General features: G+C 39.0%; 1 protein-coding gene across 8 annotated transcripts in view; it reads left to right on the top strand.

Moving 5' to 3' along the window:
• The window catches only part of PHF20 (PHD finger protein 20), a 74,803-nt gene that overhangs the window by 13,795 nt on the left and 48,697 nt on the right, over positions 1-12,311 (top strand). For 6 of the 8 annotated variants that reach the window (XM_052791600.1, XM_052791609.1, XM_052791618.1 and 3 more), the window contains 5 exons: positions 6,273-6,444; positions 6,659-6,743; positions 7,506-7,585; positions 11,138-11,525; positions 11,927-12,034. In XM_052791600.1, the coding sequence (XP_052647560.1) occupies positions 6,273-6,444; positions 6,659-6,743; positions 7,506-7,585; positions 11,138-11,525; positions 11,927-12,034 (833 nt within the window). Of the gene's footprint in view, positions 1-821; positions 960-6,272; positions 6,445-6,658; positions 6,744-7,505; positions 7,586-11,137; positions 11,526-11,926; positions 12,035-12,311 lie in introns of those variants that run through there. The other 2 variants (XM_052791639.1, XM_052791646.1) reach the window with 2 other exon arrangements.

Here is a 12,311-nt window from a genome sequence, read left to right as displayed (position 1 = left end):
ATATTATATTAACTCTAAGTCTTTAATATCTTAAACATTTTGTATTGGTACAATATTTAGAGCCCTGGTCATTGGTTTGTAGGAAAGTAGTTAATTTATAAAAGTTTATATACCAGTGGTTCAGATGGGCGATAGATGCTGATATGTTGTGCTGGTCCTTAAAAAGAAGTGTACTGGTGCTATCTGTATCTGGGAAATAGGACTACTCATAAAGCTAGTGGGACTTCAGACTCTGGTACTCCTGAATTCACACTTCAAGTTCTGTGCGATACACAGATTGCAGAGCAGAAATTATGGAGAGAGTAATCCTTCGCAATATAGAATACCCAATGTAGTTCCTCACTGCTTGCTTTCCCATTGCTTTAAATTCATAGGCTTTAAAGTCTGATTGAAATTGTTACAGCCTATGCTCATTTGAGGATGGTCAGCTTTGGAATTAAAAAAGTGGGTGGGGAAATGCATTTCACACTAAGAAGTCTGCTCTGGAGCCTGTCTTGCAGACTTTGGTTCTGAGGAGGAGCACTTTTCTTGACTAACCACTGCAGTAGGAAGGGGGAGAAGGACCTAAAAGTTACTTGGGCTAACTTTGAGCCTTCTAACTGTTAATTTTAGGAAGTTAGCTCAAAAATTATCATTTAATAATGCTCGGTGAATGAGGCATACAATGAAAATTGCTGGAGTCAAAGACTTCTTAAGTACAGGAATTAATTTGGTTTTGTTAGCTTCTTAAGATATCTTCTTTCTCCTGAAATCAGCTGTAGTTGACTTTTATTTAAGAGTCTGTGTGGGTTAGACATGATTGTACTTCAGGCTCTGGAACCTGCTGGCAGGTTAAGTGTGCAGAAGTCACCGTGTTGAAAACCATCTGGACATCCCAGAAGGATGGAGCACTGCCTTAGACGCAGGGGGCTTGTTCCAAAACATCTTGGTTGCATGCGGAGTATTTCTCTGCTTTCCAGGTATAAGGGGATTGGAATTGTGAAAATGAGTAAACATAGCTCTTTCTATAAAGAGCATGAAGGACAAATGTTAAATCATACTTGCATGTTATGTTGGCTTTCCTGTTTAACCAAGAGTTGCGTAGGTAGGGCTTTGATTTGAATCTGCATGCATCTTTTGTATTCTTGAGCTTTGTTTATACAGCAAAAAAAAAAAAAAGTCATGCCTACAAAGAAGAGATTTCTTAGCCTGTCTGTAATGTAGGCTTATTAAAGATGCAGTTTAGTATAGATTGTGTTTGAGTAAGGCTAGTAACTTGTGTCCATGACTTATCATTCTGACACATTTGGACAATAACAGTATCTCAAAGTATAGGCGTACACAGCTCCTACATGGGAAAACTTTGAGGGGGGGAATTCAACACCTACTATAGTTTCCACAGATCCCTTGTCTTAAATTTGAATTTTGGATATGCTGCATGTCCAAAACTAAGCAGTGTTGTTTGGTTTTTAAAACCACTTGATCTTAAATGACCTGTCTTATGCACAGTGTTTTGCAACTCTGTGATCTCACAACTAAACTTTCCGAACTGGAGAGTTAACTTTCTTTTGCTTGCTAAGCTTTTGAAACCTGGGTCAGAAAGTCCATGTTACCTTGACTGGTGATCTGTGTATTTCTGTTTTCAGGGTTCGTGAACTGAAACTTGTAAGAGCTGGGGGCTTATTTTCTCTAGCAGTATCGGTGGTGACAGGGTGACACACGTCCCCAGGTGTGGATTTGTAGAGGACAGCAGACTTCTTTTTCCCCTACTACTTTCACTTGCTGCTGTGTGAACAGGACCACTCTATGGTGTGGTAACAATGTGCTCCTTTTATGTGGACACAAAACTTTCTGTTTGCTGATACTTGCTTTTCCCAGTGCTAGACCTTCAGAGGTCCGAGCTTTTCTTGTGTGTACTTTTGTTGCTATGTTGGCACTTAAACATAGGCAGAAGTCTCTTGTTTGATTGGAGGGCTGGCTTTGATTTCTGTGCTTAGTACCAAACACACCAGTCAATTCATGGGCCAGTATTGCTTCTCAACAGCAATAGTGCTTTGGAAAGTATTCATCTCGGAGCCCCATCTACCTGCCTTTCATGGCAGTGGCTTGTGCCCTGACATGCTAGTTCAAGACTTCAGTGTGTTTGGATGTGATACCAACCCTGTGAAGAGGAAAAAAAAATTGTGTATGCCAGCAGAGTAGTCAATGCAGAGTCTGATCCCTGGCAAAGTGCAAAGTGAATTTTGCATCTTTAGAGCTCTTACTGAAGGTTGCTTTGTTGTATCTGGAATCATAATGTATTGGAAGTGCACTTCAATTCCTGGTGCAGTTGTCTGTCACCACCTAGACTTGAACTCCAGGGTGTACAGTGAGTACTTTTGGTGCTTGGCTTGGTTGATGCATCAAAGCTGTTACGAAAGGCTTGTGACAGTGTCTTTTGACCTCAGAGCACTAAAGGGGGAGAGCTCTGGCCATCAGGCAGTGCCTCCGTGCATGCTGAAAGGTGTCTTGGTACACAGCACTGGAATTCAGAGGATGGAGTAGTGGGACTGCCCCAGCAGTGCAGTCCTAAAATGGAGAGATCCCAGAGAGGCTAGCTGTAACGATGTACATGCACACACTGTCCTGGCTGAATTGAGTTCTTGAAATTTTTTGCATTGGATCATTTAAACTCTTCAGCGCTGGCTAGCTGCAGACAGCCTCTCTTACTGAAAAGAGGTTGTATGACTCTGCACTGAATGCCTGCAGTAGGCAAATGATGATACCTCTTGTGTTAACCTTATTGTAATGACACCTCTTCAAGTTCTTCTGTCTGTTGTGCAAGCAAAATGGATATGAAGAGACTTTTGATTCTGGTTGATGCTCTTGAGCATTGAAAACAAGATTAGTATTTTTTAGAGTATTGTGCTACCCTGTTAAGGTTTAGATTGTCAGTGCCATGAGTTTAATTGCTTGTGTTGTTAGAACTTTGTCTCAGTGCTGAAAAGATGTAACCCCATAGCTGTTGTCCTTCATAGTACTGCTTCTCTTAGATGCTTCCTTTCCTCTTAGCATTGCTTTGACTGCAGTAAGCTTGTCATTTCCTAGCTCTGAGAGAGGGGGGGGTTACAGCAATTCCATTTTGCTATATGGGAAAGGAGGAGAGAGACACACTAGTCTAGGACTGTGAGATAAGAACTCCTTCAGTCAGCACCCTGATTTTGAATTTCGAGATACTTACCTCTTCCCAGAAGAGGATGGTTTTACACTCGTGTCTACAAGAAACCCATTTTCATATTGTTTGCTGTGCTCTGACAGCAGAAGTCTGAAGTTGCCAGTCATTGCTAACCCCTGTCTGTTGAGAGTTACACTGCTGGAGCTTTTGATTGTTGCTTGGGTTCTTATCAAAACTAATGCCAGCAGTTTGGGCATCTTGGATGTTTTCCCTTGCTCGTTAGCCACTGGAAAAGGCCTTGAAAGGTACTTGTCAATCCTTTTGAATTGAGCTGGAAAACTACTTGTTTTGGCCTCCCAATATATTTCAAGAAGTTGTGTCTGATTTCAGCTTATTTTTCACAGTGTGTTAGATAAATATTCAAATCTGTACCTGTTGGGGATTTCTTACACAGGATCAGTTAGCTGTCTTGAAAACCCATGGAGTCAGCTAAATGTTTCCTTTGTGGTTTGGGAGAGGATGTGTTGGACCATCACTGGACACATGGCAGTTGTACTCTTCTTTTTCAGGCCTTAACCAGGCTTCAGCTATCGGCCTTTCACTTTGTGTGTCCTCACATAGTATGTTTTCTTGATAAACAAGTCTGAATTTCTTTTAAGTTACCTCTACCCCTTGGCATGTTCACAGACTTTTTGGTGCGTGTGTATGGATATGCTGTATCATTCCTCTTCTGTATATATCTGTGAGGACTTGTACCTCCTGATGTGGCATGCTTGCTCAACACTTTGAAGGCTAGGGTACAGATGTTGGAGTAAGGAAGCTTGCACTGTCAATGTATGGTGCTCAGAGCTGTTGACAGCCTGTGAACCTTTCTTCTTTCTTTTGAAGTTGCCAGTGTTGTGTTTCTGAATGGAAGGCGATATCAGGGAGGGGGCTGTCAAAGTTCGTGGATAGATCTAGCGCAGCTTCTAATAGGTTTACTGTTCCAAGAGCACCAAACATATGTTTGCTGACGTTGGTTGCTTCAGAAAGAGAAGATTTGTTCGGACTTTGCAGCATGTAATCCAGGAGCTGGCTGAGAGCTCCAGTGCACCCACACCAGCTCTCAACCAGGCTGAAACTTGGTCTTGTCAGGCATGTTTTTCTTGATGATACATCAGCATCTCTCCCCCATCAGGGAGTCTTTAGAAGGTGAGGTGGCATAGGTGCAGATGATATTTGTGTATGGTTCTAGGATGATGGTTCTTCTGGTGGAGAAGGTTCCTCCTTTTACTGGGTTATGAAGCAGGGAACTGTCTTGCATCATAGAGTTAGTTGGCTCTTGTCACTTGGGCAGTGGGAGAAGGTGGATTGAGTGTGTTTACCAGAGGTGGTTATCTGCATGGACTGGATTCTTAGCATAATGTTGAGTTGCTACTCTGTCATTTTTATCAGCTTCCCTCTTGATCTTTGAGAATCTGGAGAAGCCCTAGGCCCATTGCAGTCCTGATGGCAAAAGCATCCTTCTGGGTAGTCTCTTGTTGAGAGGAACTGGGAATTCCTACCCCTGTTTTTGCTGCACTTCGTAGGGAACTGGATACTGATTTTTGTCATTACCTGTACTTAGTGATAGGCAGTTGCTGAGATATCTAAGAATAAACTACATTTAATAGAACTATGTTGTTTTATGTGGAAAGACACTGAATATTACCTCCTTATGAACCTGTGCAGGGCAGTGCTTGGGGTTACCTAAATATGAAATATGTTGACTGTCACACAAAGGAAGTTAGTTACTTCCTTCCTAGGAAGCTGGTAACCAATTAGTTGTCCCTGCCATAAGTGTCTCCCATTTGTCTTCCTCTCCTCCACAGCCTTTGCTGCATGTGTCTTGATAATATATTGGGATGAACTAATGGCATAACTTGAGGCATGTGGCATCGAGTGTTAGGCAGGGCCTTTGTCTGTGGTTGCAGTGTAAGTCTCTAGCATGGCCTATTTGTAGCTCTTTTGAACAAGTCATGACTAGATGTCTCAGATACGCTGGAGAATTTGAGTTGTAGGTAGCTTTTCATCTGTGTAGGATTGTAGAATGGTAGTCTGCATTTAAGTCTTAATTCTGACATGTCTGGGTTTTGTTTTTAGCATCAGGCTTGATTCTTTTGAGATGCCATTTCTTTCTACCACTTGTTCTATCTTTTTAAGTGTGATTTACCAGGTACAGAGTAATTGTGGATTTGGGTCTCTTTTTCTTCAGCCTTTTGTTGAAGAATTCAGTGGGGCCTTGCCTTTCTTCCACAAATAACTGAAAACACTGACAAGTGAAGATTTCCCTCTGGCACTATTATTGCGGAGCGGAAGATGTCAATACTTGGGATGTTACCTTCAGCTGGGATAGTGAAATATGCTATTATTCTGAAATACTTACTGAAGTTACAAATTACCAATGCAATTAAAGAAATGCATAGTTTATAAGGTCTTCCTGGTTAGAAACAATGGGATTTAACTCATCTCAGATTCCTGTACTTCTAAAATACTGAGAGATTTTTATTTAAGTCCTAGGACTTTGCAGATTAAATTTAACTTTGGGAATCTGTAACTTAAATTAAGTTTAGCATGCCTGCTAGACTTTTGCTGTTACACTGGGAAGATGATTCATGATGCCTGTTGATGGATATCTCTGAGAGAAGTGAGTGTATTGACCTCCAGGTGTTACTCTTGATAAGAGGGAGCTGAAGCTATCAGTTTTCTGAATATGTGAAATTTCTAGGTGTAGGGAAGGATTTTCTGACTTCTTGATCTCTAGTTATGTTGTTTTTTCCACACCAGACTAAGAACTCCTTAGTTGTCTCTTCTTCCTGCAGCCAATGTTTGCCTTTGCTGTTCAGTTTTGGGATTTGTCCTGTGCTGAGCTCTTAGTAATTTTGTAGCATCTTTATTGCTTATACAAGTGATACATCAAATAATATCAAGATTGTAGAAACTAAAGGTTGTTAGGTGTAGTTACTTGGCTCCCCATCACACCTGATCAAGCAGATCTTCAGATATTTTGCTTTTGATCATGCAGAAGGCTCCATTTGTGTCATGTTTTGTACTGTACTTAAGTGTCTGAGACAGCTTACCTTATTCTTAATTGAAATATTTTAATCTACCTTTTGACCAGGTATCCAGCTCACATTGAAGAAATTGATTATGAAGAAGGAAAAGTACTTATCCATTTCAAACGCTGGAACCATAGATATGATGAATGGTTTTGTTGGGACAGTCCTTATTTGCGTCCCTTAGAGAAAATACAGTTAAGAAAAGAAGGATTACATGAGGAAGAAGGTTGTGCAGTAAGTAGAAAATAGAGGACATTTGAGTATGTTACATTTAACGTGCAGTTGTATGAATTGTGACCATTAAAATGCTCCACTGTTGCTGTGTTGCCTGCTGTATAAGTTTTATGATTTATTTTAAATATTGGAAAACTAATAATTTTGATGTTTTAGTGAAGTTGTATGTTTCAGTAATTCTCAGATGAAAACACTTTTAACTCCTGTCTTGTAGGGATTTCATATAAATGATCAGGTATTGGCATGCTGGTCTGATTGTCGCTTCTATCCAGCCAAAGTTACTTCTGTTAACAAAGATGGTAAGGAGTCACTTTTGGTTTTGTCATGCTTTTTAGTAATGCATTTCTAATTGTATTCTAACCTTTTTGCTTAGGTGGAGACAGCAGGTACAGCAGACAGAAGACAACTGTGAAAAGTTTTATTTTCAATTATATGTTTTACTCTGCCCTCAACATTTTTAACCTAACCTCTTACCTTTTTCATGAGATAAAAGAACTTTCTGCTGGGATATCCAGTCAGTAATTGCTTTAAGTATATATTTTGGAAAAGTTGTTTCTTAAGTTTATTGTCAAGAGATGCATGTAACTGCAGTAAAACTAGTGTCAGAGCTGCAAAAACCCTTTACAAATAGGGAAGAAAAAAAGTACAGCCATGCTTCTCCTTTTTGAATACCATTAAGGAACCTTGAAGGACTTGTGTTGTTCTTGTGCTGTGCTTTCTTTAGATTGCCTATATGTTGTAAGATCAAGGAGAAAAAGTCTGTAATTATCTATTGGAGTATTCTACCAGAAATTTTGGGGGGTTTTGTGAGGAAAGTATATCTAAGGAGCAACTCTAAGCTTAGATGTGCAGCTTTATGCTTACCATAATTATTTTTGGTAACTTCACTGTTTCTCCCTTACCTGGCCTGTGATAAGACCTCTGCTGTTGCAGTTTCTAACACAGATAAGGCAGCTTTTACCTAGAGCTAAATATGCAGCTAGAGTATTGGAGCTGTTAGCAAATGCTCTGTTAAATAACTTCTAATCTTTAAACTCTTATGCTTTATTTTCAAATTTTAGGTACATACACTGTGAAATTTTATGATGGTGTAGTTCAGACTGTCAAAAACATTCATGTCAAAGCTTTTTCCAAAGATCAGGTAAGTATTGTGTTCATACTACTAGCGTATTCTAAAATTGACAGTTCAGGTGGCTAGATTTGATGAATTACAAAATATGAAATGAATGAAACATCTCAACTGCTAACATACAATACATCTGAAATAAAATCTGTTAAAATGAAAAGGTTATGCAAATCTTCATGGTATGATTTACAAACCTCTCAGGCTCATGTTCTCATGAATGCATCTCTTGAACTAAAGTTGTCATAGGCACACAAATAAAACAGTTTTCTAAAAATCATTGGAAGATTCAGAATGTACGTACTAAAGCTAGTGGTAGGTTATTGAAACACACATTGTTTCACCTGTTTGAGATTAGTTTAAATACATGCATCTTAAAAATTAAGGGATGGGAACTATGGAGTTGATGGAAACTGTTCTTTCCCAAAATAACTACTTGATTGTCTTGAGACTTTTAAGGAAGCTGTCTGGTAATCTTTCACCTCACAACTTTGAGAAGATAAGCTTTTTTACTAATCCCATGTTCTGCTTCTATAGTTTGGCTGTTCTACCAAGTCTTCACCTGCTCAGCGCTGTAGGTTCAACAACCTTCAGCTTATGATGGAAAGTAGCAGTGAGCCATTTAAAAAAAAAAAAAAATTTCCTGCTGATGGTGAGAAGGAAGAAGTGCTGCTTTGTACTTCAGTTTTCATGTGTGGGCACTTTGTAGGAAAGGCTGACAAGTTCTAGTCCTGTGTAACTTGATTAAAACTTCTTAAGTACCTGCTTCAGAATAATTTTCGTTACAGGAGTGGTTTTAAGTTTGAGATCTTGCCACACATTCCTGTGTGGTAGCTGTAGCCTGTGTTTTTAGTCATACCTTCTGCTTTTAGTTTTCTGGAATGTTAAGTTTGAGCAAAGAAACTGAATCCCTCCCCCAAAACACAAGTCTTAAATACAGATTCCAATACTGAGTATTAATGGATACAATTTAAATCTGTCACTGTTGTGAAGAGGCATGCCATTCCTTGAAGGTCTCCAGATTTGTGTATCTGCAAGGCTGGGAGGGAAAACTATTTCAGATTTGCCACAAAGTGCTCTTAATAGCTTTCAAATGGTAATAATTGTGCCTGGTTGAGGGTTGACTAGTACTCACAAGGGAACTACTTGAAGAATCTTCATTGCCATGAGAAATATTTCTACCATATTTAACCCTAAATGCATGAAATTGAACAATCTTAAGAAATATTCTGCATAAGAAAGGCAAAATATTTTGTCTCTCCTCTCTCCTTTAGGGAGTTTCATGTTTCTGCATAGCTTTGGGTGGGTTTTAAAAGGAGTTTAAGTTTTTGTCTCCATTTAACCACTGGCAGGGAAGATTTCTTTTAACCCAAGAGATAAGTTATGCTAGAACATTTTTGTTCTGTTCTTTAGCATAAAAAAGCATAAAGGGAGAATTTCCTAGTGAGCTCTGTTTACACAATCAGAAGTAAAGTTTAAAAAAAATACTTGAGCCACTGGAGAGCTCAAGATTCAGTTGTGAATGTAAGTTACATAAGTAAGGTGTGGATTCAGGTACAACAGTAATGTAGCAGCATGCTGGCAGTGGAGGGCAAGTGTCTGATTCCTCTTCATCATTTGGAGAGACTGTAGCCATGAAGACAGACATAGCTTAGATCTTAGCTGTTCTTAAAAAGTCCCCAAAACACCTGATTTCTGAAGGGAGCAATGTAAGCTGGTTGTCTTTTCTTTAATGACAGTGTTACCCTGTCCCCGTGTACAGGGTGTAACATGCTATATTGAACAGTGATGGTAAAATGCTAATGACCTGCACAGCATGAATGTACTTACACAAGGACACACAGCTTTTAAGAGTTCAGTAACATCAAGAGGTAATTCAGACATACTGTATTTATGGTTCAGTTTCTTGAGAATAATTTGATTAAGATGGTTCATGTGTGTTCCAGTACCAGATACTTGATTCAAATCAGATGGTTCTTTGAGCAGCACAACTGTTGAAACGTAATGTCTGATGGTTGTGCTTTGATTTTTTTTTTTACACTAATGTTTGAGTTTCCACTGAAGATTCTCCCATAGCTGTGGCATTTAAGGAATTTACAGAAGACAGATTTTTATGATGTTTGGTAAAAGTGGTGCTCAGACACCTAAGAAGGTGAAAGACTTTCTTTCCCTTTGTGTTGCTGTTTTCATGAAATATACAGCAATTTGATCTCACATTCTTAAAAAGTGCTTTTTTTTTATCACCTCTGTGCCAAGTATGGTTGAAATAATATCATAGAGGGTGGAGCAGATTACACATTCACTATTTTGTTGCATTAAGATTATTTCTTAGGACTGTGGTCTGAAAACAGCAGTCTTAAAAGGTATTGGTTCATGTAAGCCACATATAGCTATAAAGACTGGGGTGGGAAGAGGCAAGATATACTGTCTAGTACAAGGAGATAGTGAGTCTTAAGTCTCAGAATTTTGTATAACTCGGTCAGCTGCTTGCTTTTCCCAAAAAGGTATTGAGGTATTTAGCCCTTCTTGTCCTCTGATCATTGTTCAAAGTTTAAGCTTGTTGTGCCTTGCAGTACTATGGCTGGAAAGGAGTATGGTTGTTCTTTAATGCTTGAATTTATTAGGCAACAGGAAGAGGGAACTTAGTTCAACTAAAGGCACTGTTGACACACAACCAAATATAAATTATTAACCCAGGTGCTAAGTTAGAAGGTTTCTGTTCATCAGAGCAGAGAACTTCTGGGACAGCCTGTAGCAGAATCTTTGGAAGGGGAAAAACCCAAAATCGGCATCCCCCCAGGTGGTGTTAATATGAAACCTGATCACAAAGTGGAATGGACATTGAGTAGCAGTGACCTGTTGATACAGGGGTGTTCTTCCTGGTTTGGTGTTATTATATAAGAACTATAGGGAAATGAGATTATGGTTGAATCAGTATCAGTAGCTTGCTGGCCAGGGACTATTAAGGATTTTCATGTCCTCATGCTGAACACAAATTACAGAAAGATAAAGTTTAAAGTTTTGTTTTTAAATTTAAATGTGTAAATTTTGACATCATGTGATTCCTGATGAAGTTGGTAATTGCAGTTGCTTTACATGACTCTTTACTTAGCATGTTTCAGTAGCAGTGATAATTACAAGCTAAATACTGGTCTATTTTGAATGAGACACTTTTGTGAAAGGAAAATGGTTTTTGCATCTAAGTGATTGAGCTGTTTGCCCTTTTCTGTGCTCTTGACTCCCACTCTTTCTTCAGTGTCCCAAGCAGGCTTTAAGTAGTACTGCGCAAGCTAGTATGGACCTAACCCGCATGTGAGAACAAAGAAACAGCGAATATCTTATGTCACCGAGTTGTGAAAAGAGTGAATCCATTGCACTGTCCTGTTGAAGATGCATGGGTCCTTGAACAGTTTAAGTGCCTCTTAAGTTTTCATCTATGGGTTGCAATAGAATATATGCTTTTATCCTTTGAAAAATTGGACAAGGATGCAAGTCTACTAAATACAGAGGCGGGGGAGGGCTTTCATATTGCAATAAGTTAATATTCATGTGTCATTCTCTTAATTCTAGAATATTGTGGGTAATGCTAAGCCTAAGGAAAGAGGTAATGAAATTCTGTCATCTTCTGAAAAGCGGGAGAAATTTAAAGAACAGAGGAAAGCAACAGGTAATGCAAAGAAAGACAAGGATGAAAAGACATTGAAGACTGAGAGAAGAGTTAAGCAACCTGATAAAGAAGGAAAATTGATTGTCATCTCGGAAAAAGGCAAGGTCTCAGAAAAGAATATATCTAAGAATGGAAAAGAAGATAAAGAGAACATATCAGAGAATGATATGGAATATTCAGTAGATGCAGAAATTGAGAAGAAGCCTGAGAATGACAATGTAAAGAGTCCACAGGAAAACGCAAAAGAAACTAAACGAAAACGTGGAAGACCGCCGATAACACCTCCAACAGGTATGTAGCTAAACTTAAATGTTTAGGCCATATATCAGAACCCTTCTAAACTTACCTAAAGGAATGAAAAGTATCTTGCTCTTTCACAGCTTAAGTTTCTAGAAACTTTTAAAAAATTTTAAACTCGTCTTTGTTCAGGCTTGTTTAGGACAGCTGAGAGCATACTTGTTAGTCAGATTTGGAGCTTCAGTGGTTTGGTCAGAGAGGAGATTTAGGCAAGTAATCTTCCTATATTATAAGACATGTCTGCAGTAGGATTAACTACTACTATGTAGACTTTGGAAAGCCGGGTGAAACTGTACTTATGCAAGTCCATTTTTTTAAGTTGTGAGGCTTAGGAGTTTATGTTTTGAAGAGTTTCGCAGCTTCGGTCAATTTTTGTTCTCTATCTAAATATGTAGAGCCAAGTTCTCAGACACTGCAGCCCATAACTTTGGAGTTAAGACGTCGGAAAATACCTAAAGGAGGTGAAGTTCCATCAAAGCGTCCCAGGATTGAAAAAAACTTGTGTGAGTATTTTTTGGTATTCAACTCTCACAGTATTTTTACCTATGAGTTCTTGAAGCTTAAGTGGAGGGGGGGAAAAGTCTGTAGTATTAACCTTGAACTGTGATAAATGAAATGGCTGAAATGCAGCACCTGCTTTTCTTAAATTGGCCATTCATCATGCTGAAATTCTCTCCTAAATCTTGGAAGCTGCATTTGGATAAAGGAGACACAAGCTGCGAGTCTTGATGCAGAAGTTAGTTAACATAGGGGAGGCAGTGATTATATTGCCTCCAATAC

This window comes from Harpia harpyja, chromosome 1 (assembly GCF_026419915.1).
Source record: "Harpia harpyja isolate bHarHar1 chromosome 1, bHarHar1 primary haplotype, whole genome shotgun sequence".
Lineage (NCBI taxonomy): Eukaryota > Metazoa > Chordata > Aves > Accipitriformes > Accipitridae > Harpia > Harpia harpyja.
The sequence above is the reverse complement of the archived record's forward strand: the minus strand, read 5'-3'. Positions and strand labels throughout refer to the sequence as shown.